Source organism: Typopeltis vanoorti, chromosome 6, assembly GCF_054136105.1.
Source record: "Typopeltis vanoorti isolate ZY-2024b chromosome 6, IOZ_Tvanoo_1.0, whole genome shotgun sequence".
Taxonomy (NCBI): Eukaryota; Metazoa; Arthropoda; class Arachnida; order Uropygi; family Thelyphonidae; genus Typopeltis; species Typopeltis vanoorti.
In genome coordinates, this window is record NC_143554.1 from 72,901,083 (window position 1) to 72,913,052 (window position 11,970).

The 11,970-nt window shown below is 34.7% G+C and overlaps 1 protein-coding gene across 1 annotated transcript; it reads right to left on the minus strand.

Annotated features, from left to right (window-relative positions):
• Positions 1-3,095: 3,095 nt before the first annotated feature.
• LOC150105564 (uncharacterized) lies at positions 3,096-11,970 on the minus strand. Its single transcript, XM_090394912.1, has 5 exons — positions 11,666-11,970; positions 6,270-6,478; positions 5,955-6,120; positions 5,634-5,765; positions 3,096-4,162 (listed from the first exon to the last, which is right to left on the minus strand). Exons 1-5 carry the CDS (start codon positions 11,751-11,753, stop codon positions 3,705-3,707), a joined length of 1,053 nt encoding a protein of 350 aa, XP_090251038.1. The 5' UTR covers positions 11,754-11,970; the 3' UTR covers positions 3,096-3,704.

Sequence of the window (11,970 nt, forward strand, 5' to 3'; positions counted from 1 at the left end):
AGATCAGATGTACTTGACATAGCTACCCTTAGAAACATCAGTTATCAATACAAACTAGAGACGCTCAGTGAACTCTCATCTGACCACAACCCAATCCTGATCAAACTTGGCACGCAAGACCAACTGGCCCACCAGCACACTTTCATATCATGGGATAGGCTAGCTAAAATCCTACCAGAATACATTGGTCCTGTACCCATCATACACAAAAAAAGAAGAAATAGATGAAGCAGTAAACAATCTAACAAGCCAAATTAAAAAAGCACTAGAAGCAGTCATCAAAACCACAACTAATCGCCCAACCAGTCGGCTCCCAGAAAACATCATGGATCTCATCAGAACAAAAAACAAAGCCAGGAAAAGATACCACAACACAAGAGCCCCACAGGACAAGAAAATACTGAACAAGTTGAACAACAAAGTCAGAAGAGCACTTCAAATCCACAGGAATCAGGATTGGGACAATAAACTGTCATCACTCAACCCAGAAGATCACACAATATGGAAATTTCTGAAGATTCTGCGCACCAAACACAACCCCCTACCGCCCTTGCAAACTGCTCATGGAATGGCGCACACTGATAAAGAAAAAGCAGAAGCAATAGCAGAAAACCTAGAAAAACAATGCAGCCATTCATATGATAATATAAACATCACCCACATATATAAAGTCCACCAGCAGGTCAAGCGTACCTTAAGTCAGTCCGAAGACAAACCAGCCAGCATCACCCCCACTACTCCAGTTGAAATAACCAACATCATAAAACATCTAAACAACAAAAAAGCTCCAGGGCCAGATGGAATTACTAACAGAATCATCAAATTACTTCCTAGAAAAGCTATTATGCACCTGGTTAATATAACCAATACAATATTGAGGATACAACACTTCCCCTCTGCATGGAAAACAGCAGACATCATACCAATAAAAAAGCCAGGAAACAATCCGCAACTCCCGCAAAGCTACCGTCCAATAAGCCTGCTTTCCAAACTGGGAAAGATTGCTGAAAAAAATTATCCTTTCAAGACTACAAGAAAAATTAGACCAATTAGGAATAATTCCAAACGAACAATTCGGCTTCCGCCGTATGCACAGCACAGTGCAACAAATACACCGACTAGTGGAGCATATCACTCAAGGATACAACTGGAACCTTCACACAGCTGCAGTTTTTCTGGATATTGCCAAGGCCTTTGATAAGGTATGGCATCAAGGATTACTCTATAAACTCATTCAGGCCAACATTCCAACAAACCTTACCCGTCTAATAAAATCATACCTCAATGACAGATCCATGCAGATAAAAATAAATGGCACCATCTCAACTAGGCGCAAAATCCTGGCAGGAGTACCACAGGGATCTCTTTTGGCTCCTTTACTTTTCACAATCTACGTGGCTGACATTCCTCAGAACCTGAGGACTACCATCACAGCCCTATATGCTGACGACACAGCCATAATGACAAGATCTCTCCGCCCACACCTGGCGATCAGTCGTCTCCCGGATACTATCACAAAGCTAGAGAAATGGTTCTCCGACTGGAGGATACAAGTAAACCCCGTCAAAAGCTCAGCTATACTGTTCACCAGATGCAAAGCCTTCATCCAAGATGATATTGAACTTCTCGGAAAAAAGATACCATGGCAGACAGAAGCCAAATACCTTGGAGTACAGCTAGACAAAAAGCTAAATTTCAACAGCCATATCAAGCTCATAGGCACAAAGACATCCAGAACCATAGCCCAACTCTATCCCCTGATCAATTGCAACAGCAAATTGGATAAACGCAATAAGCTGTATTATATAAGATGGTAATTCGACCAGTAATCACATATTCATCCCCGGCATGCAGTCACACATCCAAATCTAACATCCAGGAACTACAGAGGATACAAAACAAATGCCTGCGGATGATCTTAGACGCCCCATGGTTCGTCAGAAACACGCAGATCCACAGAGAAACCGGAACCCCTGACATCCATTCTCTCCTTCATGACCATGCGGAAAAGTTCTTCAGCAAGGCACATTCTCATCCCAATCCACTAATCAGACAAGCTTCCAGTTATAGTGAATATGACTATCAAAAACACAAAAGACCCAAGGCAATCCTGCTTCAGCAGAACAGAGCTAACTCCATAGTTCACAAAGTGCGAGCATAAGTCTCACAACCTCCCCCATCAAGCTTCTCCACACAGATAAAGGGGAAAATAAAAAGCATTTTATGCTTCACCCAGCAAGCCGGTAACGTTGTTGTTGTTGTAATGATAAATAGTGAGGAAGGCGGTGATTGATTCAATGATAGATAGTTTTATAGCTTTTATAGCTTTAGTGAGTAGAACTGTTCAATGATCGATAAATATTAAAGTGAGTAGAACTGTTCAATGATCGATAAATATATATTTATATTTAACATCTAGTTGCTATGAAATTTCCATTTCAGTCTAATTGTTTTCTGTGGAAGAAATTGCATTTACATTTTGGCACCATTTTATCTTCAAATTAAAATTATTACCTTTTATTTTCCTTTTTTTCTGAATAATATATATATATTTTTTTTTCTTTAAATATATTATTTAAAGAAAAAAAAAATATATATATATATACATATATTATTCAGAAAAAAATGAAAATAAAATAAGGTAATAATTTTAATTTGAAGATAAAATAATTAATTATCCTATTATTATGTTAAGTAGATAAAAACTTATTTCTAATAACATATACACCGTATATTACTTTTTTTAATCATATATTTATTTAAAGAATGATGTTTATGTTATGTAATGTGATATAGTAATATATGTGTATTGAATGGACATCGTATTCTCTATATTAATGTGTATTTAAAATATGATATTAAATATATATTTAAATTTAAAATATGACATGAAATATATATTTAAATTAATATTAATAGATAATCGGTTACTAATATAACCGATTATCTTAGTAAAGGAAAGGACTGATACTCATTATATATTTGCAACAATCAATTAAAACCAGACAAGGGCGATATGATGTCCAAACAAGAATATTTAACATCACGATGGACAGTAAGAATTTGTTTCAATTATTTACGAAGCCAATTTCATATACGAAATTAAATAAATTTATTTCACTTTTCAGTGCATCACAGATGTAAATATCGCTTATTCTATAAACTTCATATATAATATGTATATAAGCTATATACAGAGATGTGCAAATTAGATTTATAAAAATCATGGCGGGATGCATAAAGTAGTCGATGTGAAAGTCCTTGCTTGCAATGCATCCCAAAGAACATTCCATGTTAACAATTGGTTCTTGATTTTTTTTAAAAAATCATTCTTCGCAATACTAATACAGTATGTTATGAAATAAGTAATTTAACACAATTTTTTTCATGTCTCTATCTGGTCACTGCTAGTAGAAGTTATCCATGCGTATATTATAATATATGTACATAGCTTACACTTACTTAAGCCAGTTCAGTAAAATTACGACGTCCACTTTAATACTTATGACTAGCTGATAGCACAACTGGATATCCAAGAATGCCAAAAAAATAAAAAAAAATGTTCAGCTGAACAGCCCCTCTGATTTCTATTTCACAATTGTACATCATCCCAAGAAATTCGATATTTGTTGAAAGTTTTGGAGGAGGGACAAAAAAATTATCACAAATATATATCCAAAAGAGGAGAATTTTTGTTGTTGTTGCTATTCTCTGTAAGGAGGAGGTGGTGGCTCATTATCATCACTCTCGTGATTATTTTGTTGACTGGAATTATTTTTATGATAACTATTGGTAGGTAGAGAAGAAGTTGAACCTCTGGTTGTATCCAACTTATCTGTGGAATGATAGAGTGGCTTGTCCTTGAAATTCGTTACGGCCACCTCGTAAGGAGGAGGTGGAAGGTCCAACGAGTCACTGGGGGTTGAACTGGGTTGTCGGATGGACGCTAAGGTTGGTGCTGATGACTGGTTTGCTGGGGATGAGGATTCACTGACTCGTGGAGGAGGAACTAAACGAAATCCTCCGCCGTTTCTGTTATCGTTGGATTCCGTATCGGATGATGATAAGCAGCGTTTGTGTGCCAGTCGAACACCGAGAATTATAAATAAAACGACAATCACGGCAGTGAAGGTCATCGTCATAATGAATACAGGTTCCAGGCCTATAGGAAGAAAATAAAAAAATAATAATAATACACGATAACTCGGCAAATGAAACAATATATGAAACAATATATTCAATAATAAAAAAAAAAAACATAATACATCATAGAATATAATGAAAATTCATGCAGTCATTTAACAATGACATTCTGTTAAAAAAAAAAAAAAAAAAAGAAAGAAATTGAAATAAGAACCCCAAAATCACAGAACCTACAGATGAATCTTTATTGTTGAATACAGTAATTCATCCCAAATTATACTAGACTCTTTGAGGCCTATGCATGCACTGCGGCCTCCTAACTGGGGAGAGGCTTGTCGAACTTAACATTAAAACAATCGAAAGCTTATTTTAATATATCCTTTCAACTGATATTTGGAGATAAAATTTGTCTTCCATTGTGGATAATGAACTTTCAAAAAACATTTCGGGAAGCATTCCGAAGTCTGAATTTTGGTCTCCATGTAATGGTCAATGTCGTGAGTGTTTTGTCGGTTATTTTTCTATTTTCGAGGACAACAGTAACTCTGTGAAAGGAACCTCTATAACCTCTATCTGATTTCTAATGATATTGAAATGTTAAATTTTCTGGACGGGTCTCTGTCTATTCATATCATGACGAATTCCAGAACACACACACACACACACACACACAAACAACAAACAAAAAACGCCGCTACTTATACGAGACATGGCTATCAAGCAGAAATATCTACGAAGTGCACTTTTTATGGTAACAAAGCTATTTTGATTTAATAAAAAATATATATAAAGTTAGCAGAGAAAGGAAACGCACTTGATACCGAATTCCTTTTAAAGACAGTCGTGTATTAAAATTTGAAATAGCGAATTGCTGGAAACTAGTGTGGGAAAGAGCATGCGCTGTTTGTATTAAAGATAAGTGACCTATGGAGATGAAGTAATCTCAGAACGGGTGGGGGGGGGGATCTTTCTGTATCGTGCCACCATAAGCTTAAAGACCAGCTGATGGTAACAGTTATCCAAAAATAATCCACGACAGATGCAAAAATATTTCTTTAGCGTAGGTTAGTCCTACTTTTTTATAGTTAACATGGCGATAGTTAACTATAAAAAAGTAGGACTAACTTTTATTATAGTTAACTAAATAAGGAAGGCAAAAATCACTCCCATTATTCTGAATTCGTAATAGTGATGATGCGAACGACTCGTGGCTTTTTACGAAGCCGAAAGACATCTTGAAAGTCAAGAAAACATAGCTATGACTTCTGAAGAGATAACTAGCTTTTCCAAACTCTACAAAGTCCCGCCTTTGTAGCGTTTCTGTTGCTAAATTATGATAAAAATCTATCAAAATATTAAGTAACATTCGCGTGTTCTAAAAGTCTACCAAGTCTTTGGACTCCCTGGAGGTGTCTAATAATAATAATAATAATAATAATAATAATAATAATAATAATGTTTAGATTAACTTTTCTAAAGTGAAATCTTACCTGTAACAACTGGTGGCTTAAGTGCATCCGCTTCGCTGTTATCACCACAATTATTGTGAGAGTTGTATACGAAATTCTTGTCAATGCACCTACCATTTTTGCACTTAAATCTGTTTGCACCACAATCAGTATCTAAATGGAAGGGGGGGGGGGAGAAGAAAGAGAAGAAACCAAAAATATCAGACATACGAATATTATTGCAGTAATTAGATTCCAAAATATTTTTTTTTAAAGTTTGAAATCCAAGAAAGAAATACAAATAGCTGCATTTGTTATTATTAAAAAAAAAAAAAAAAGAGATTGAAATCCTTAGAAACTTACAGCTGAATACAGTGAAGGTCAATTGAAAGGCATCTCGATAGATTGCAAGAGAAAGCCATCGGGGTTCCGTTTTAAATCTTAACTTCATCGGTCCGTCTGTGAAGTATGATTCTGATTCCTTTGTATCGTCATATCGCCGACACAGCTTCGTATTTTCATGAACAATCTAAAGCAGAAAATATAGCTTACTTTCAGTTTAGATTATATGCAAAGAAAAGTTGAAAATTGCAACAATGAGATGACGTAATAATAGTTTTGATAAATGATAACAATGACACATGGTTTCAACACAATAGACGGGAGGAAAATCCTTACCTCTAAATAATCGTTACAGTTCTCAAAGTCTATTTTTCTAATAGAAATCGTGATGCCATAGTCTGGAGGAGGATTCAGTATTATAAGGCAATCTTTATCACCTCTATAAAAACCCTGAGTCTTTAACAAACCCGCAGATGCATAACCAGTAGCAGTAAGATTGAACCAAACGGTTTCCTCTGGCAGTGTACAAAAGGTATTGATGTAATCTATTAATAAAATGAAAAACAAAAATCAATGAACCATGTGAAGGGATAATAATAATAATAATATTTAGTAAAGGAAGATATCTTTATGTAGATCTGCGAGTATTCCCACCCTCCTATATGAGATGAAGGACTCAGAATGCCTGGTCTTAAAAGCTAATTGATATGTATGTCTTTTAAATCATTGTTGATTATTAATACTAGTATTAATTCTGTTTCATAAAATAACAGTGTTGTTTTATAGTTGGGCATTGTTATCTTTGGAAGTACTGCCTAATTGTTATTGGCTATCATTGTTATCAATATACAAATACCGACGTCATCCTAGCTATTGTGAAAGTAGATAACTGATATGACGACTTTTCGAAATGCCCAAGGCTTCTCCATTGTCATTTTATCTTTTTAAATAAAACACTTATTTTAATCCTGGCTTAAAACCATTAGGGTTAGAATGTCATACCCTTAAGAAAAGCTATACGATTTGACTTTATTAAAACCGTATGACAGTAAGAGGTACTCTTACTTTGTGATTATTGTTATTATTCTAAAACAATTCACTCTTGTTTTAGAATAATAACAATAATAAAGTGAAATTTGATTATTTATAACTGTAATATCAGTACGCAGTGAACTTACAAAATGTCGTAACAATTTTGGAGAGGGGTGGATAGAGAAAGAATTGAATAAATAAATGTATTGTGATAGTTGGAAATGTCTTATAATTTAGGAAGGGTGAGTAAAAATACAAACACAAGAGCAGCTTAAGTTATGGACGGCAACCGCACGTCCCCCTCGCGTTGGTTCTTTTATTGGTATTGTTTATTTTCTTTCAAATATTGACAAACGAAAACCCAGGACGTGGCCTTTTGTAACAAATACTTATGATATGGAAGTGCATTTCCATGGCAAATCTCCGATTAAGTCTCCAATAAACGGAACAGTGGGTTCTAGCCGAGTGACGAAATTCATCTCCCGCAGCGTGTTGATTGAAAAGTTTGAATGATACTCAATTGGCCAACCAACAATACAGAACTGTTTGAAAAATGGCTGACTTCTTTCCAAGATCTAAAAATATTACTGTTTTTTTTTTCTTTAATTGAAAATAAGCTAATGTCTTTTATCGCCATAGTAGCTAATTTGTAAAGTGTCATCTACTAAACTAGCGATGCCAAGCAGAGTTCTATCAAGATGCAGAATATTGTGGATAGCAGAAGTTGTTTGCATAAGTTCAAGTACGAACAAATAAACTATTATTTCAAAATCAAAACTCATCATCACCAAATTCCTGATTGTACCCTCAGGGGGTGTACAGGATAATTATAGTACTACATAAAAAGGTTACACCATTACTAATTTCCAAACAATAATATAGGAGATAATGCAAAGATAAGTGGCGCAGGAAAGATTTTAGAAGTGAAAAGATTTCAATATTTAGGTAGTTGGATCTCAGAGAAAGGAACTTCAGAGTTGGACATTAGAAATAGAATAGGCAAAGCTAAATCGGCATTTATGGAAATGAAGAGAATTTTAATAAATAAAAATATTAAAATAGGTGTGAGTATTGAAATAGTTAAAGCAACATTCTGGAGTATTGCAAGTTATGAAAGTGATTCATGGACACTTAGAAAGAGTTAATGCATTGGAAATGTGGTGTTATAGAAGGATGGAAAACATTAGCTATACAGAGAGAGAGCGAATATCAAATCAAGAAGTTTTAAGTTGAGTTGGAATGGAAAGAACATTGCTTAAAAACATTATGCAAAGAAAGAACAGATTTGCAGGACATCTTCTGAGAGGTTTCTCAAGACATCTGCCAAAAACTATATTACAAGGGAAATTTGAAGGGAAGAGAAAACGTGCAGGCCAAACAAAGAGTGGTTTCATGACATCGTGGAATGGACAGGTTTAAGAATGACGGCGGCGACAGACCGAGAGAAATGAAGAAGAGCTGCTCATATGCTGCAACCCTCTTTTTAGAGGATGCTACCGGATGACGACTGTCAAGACTCCAACGTTATCACATCTTATATTTCTGTCTTTTAAGGCGCTTTGTACCTTATCAATCCACCTATATCTTGGTCTTCCTCTGGGTCGTTTACCTGCCAACCTGGCAGAGAACACTTGTTTTGCTAATCTTTCCTCTCCCATTCTATTTAAGTGACCATACCATCTGAGATTAGCTCTGCTAACGCATTCCTGGATGCTGACAATGTCAAGTTCTTTCCTATTATCCTCGTTTTTAATATAATATTGCCATTGATGCCATCTGTTCACGCCTCTAATCTTTCTCAGGACTCTCATATCAGCGGTCTCTAGTCTTTGGTCAAGTGTTTTACTTCTAACCCAGTTCTCAGATCCATTTGGTTTGAACACTGTCTTGTATACAGCTAATGTAATGTTTTGACTAATATCTTTCTTATTCCATATACATTTATTCAGTTGACTTCCTACCATACCAGCTTTGTTGATTCTGTTGTCTATTTCCATATTTAATTTACCACCTTCACTAAAAATCGTGTCTAAGTTGCTGAAATGTTTCACTTGTTCTTTAGGTTCTCCATTCACAATGCAGTTGATATTTTCAATGATTCTGCCTATTTTCGTTGTCTTTGTCTTGTTATTGTTGACCTTCATACCAAATTTATTACAACAGGTATTCAATTTAGTCAGAGAATCTTGTACACTTGTACTGGATTTATTTAAAAGTATAACATTATCTGCATAAAGTAAAGAGCTGACATTAACATCTCCAATTTTGATATCATGTTTAATACCACTTTCCTTCATAATGTGATCCATATAGATAATGAATAACAGAGGGGATAGTGTACATCCTTGTCTCACACCAGATTTAACATTAAACCATCTTCCTGTACTTCCTCCAATTCTAACTGCTGACTCACAACTCAAATAAAGACTAAGCATTGCTTGATATAATGCCCCATTGATACCATATAACTGTAGTGTATTGAAGAGTTTTCTTCTTGGCACATTGTCATATGCCTTTTCCAGATAGACAAAACTTAAGTACAGATCTTTGTTATATTCCCACGATTTCTCAACTATTTGTCGTAATGAAAATTTGATCCTGATAGCTTCTATTTTGCCTCAATCCAGCTTGTTCTTCACCAAGCTTTTCTTCCACAATTCTTCTCAACCGTTTCTCAAGTATACTTGCATAGATCTTGCCAGGAACACACTGAGTAGGGAAATGCCCCTATAATTCTCACATTCAGTTTTATTTCCCCTTTTTATATATGTGGTTCTATGAGAGTTCTACTCCAATCATCTGGAATTCGTCCAGGCCCTCTGAACTATGCACTGTAGCCACTGTAAGACTTTCATACCTCCATGCTTGAGCATTTCTGGTCGAATATCATCTACTTCTGCTGCCTTTCCACATTTCAAGCCTTTGATGGCTTTTTCTACTTCAAGTACGTATATGTATTCCTGAATGCATTCTTGTTGGGAGTAGTCTACTACTATGCTGTCATTGTTTGGTTCGTTTAAAAGTGTTTCAAAGCAGTTACTCCAGACATCTGGAATATCTTTATCTTCAGTTTTCATGCTAACCTGATCATCTCTGATTCCTTTTACAGTACTTTATCCTCAATTTCTAAGCATTTTCAATGCTCCAGAACAATTTGCCGCCTTCCTGATATTTTCTATGTTTTAACTAAAGTCTTCTCATGACTTTTGTTTAGCAATTTTTTAGTTTTCTTATATTTGTCTTTTTCTCTAAGAGCACAAGTTTGATATGGTTTCTTATACACTACCTCTTTAACACTCTGAGTCCACCATGGAATTCTGATTTTTCTATCCTTGCAGACAACCTCCCCCACATGCCTCTCTGGCTGAATCAATCAGAGTTTTCTTCAGTGCTTGCCACTGAATTTCCAAGGTTTGATTCCTGTTCTCAAACTCTTTCATTTTCTTTTCAATAATCTTTCTGTATTTTAGTCTACAGTTCACATCTGAGAGATGCTCAACTTTTATTCGCTTTAAAACTTTCTTACATGTTATTCTTTTCAATATGAAATTCAATTGTATCCTGCTCAAGACTAAATAGTGATCACTTCCAATTTCAAATCCTCTGTGCACTCTGGTGTCCTGGACCAGGGAGAAAACATCACTATCAACAATAACATAGTCAATGAGACTTTTCTTATTCCTTGCCTCTTCTCTCCGTGTGAATTTGTGCACATTTTTATGTTGGAACATGGTGTCAGTAATAACCAGTCCATGTCCTGAGCAGAAATCCAACAAATATTTGCCATTATTATTAGCTTTGCTCTTTTCTCTGAATTTTCCCACAACATTTCTACATGTCTTGTAATCATTTCCTACTCTGCTGTTTAGATCTCCAACTTTTCCTTTTTCATTTAGCCAACTACCTTCTCTAATATCTGAAAAATTTCCTCTATCAAAATCAAAACTCAAAAAATATATTAAAAATATAAGATATCAAAAATAAAAACCTGGAGAGTGCAATTTGATATTTGTATAAATTTCTTTCTAAGAATCGTGCTTAATAAATTTATTTGCCAACTAAAATACAAAATAATTACATATTATGAGTTAATTCATAAAAGATCATTCTTCCTAATATGTGTTTGCAAAAAGGTCGCAAGTTCTTAACGTGTATAGTAAAGAAGATGCGTGCCTCAGCTGTCTGTGCTAATGTGTTCATGAACTTCGTATACCACGCTTACGCGCAGTCAAAACCATTTGTAACTGCAAACAAGCACATTTAAATAAAGTCAAAATGGAGGTCTACAGTTCAGAGTTTCGTGCCATTAGTTACTATCAAGGTGAACTGTTTTATTATTAAAAAAAAAAAAAAAAAATCTAGTTATTGTACATTACCCTAAATTTAAAATGTAAGTTATTACTATAAATAATTACTATACCCTAAATTTAAAATTTAATTTAAGCTGCATATACTAAATATATGCAGCTCTGAATATATAAATATATGTAGTTCCATGACGTAATAATATTTGGCCAAGAATGCAATCACGTGCTGAGCTAATTAACAATGAACCTGAAGTGTATTTTATATCCTCAAATAGATTGTGATAGCCAATTACGATAAACAATTAACTCGATACAAGTTTTATTCATTTCGTTGCCTTTTCACTTAATATTATGAATTAATTATCAAATAAAAAATAAAATAAAATCACTTACATGTCTGAAGTCCATAACTTGCTATTAGGTGTCCAGTAAGCACTGCAAAAATGACCGAACTCCACCTTAATATCGTACAGCAAACCATATTAGAAACACAGATAATGTACTCCTGATCCCGTATGTCAAGTATTAGGGAAGTACTTCAATTATACCTTTTGTGTTTTTCCGATAAACCACTCGACTTGTCTGCTTAACAGCGATATAGAAATTACTTCTAACACATGCAGAGGGCGCAACCTCTTTGACAACACACTAACTACGAAATATATTTTCCGTATGATTCAACATATAGAGATAATCCT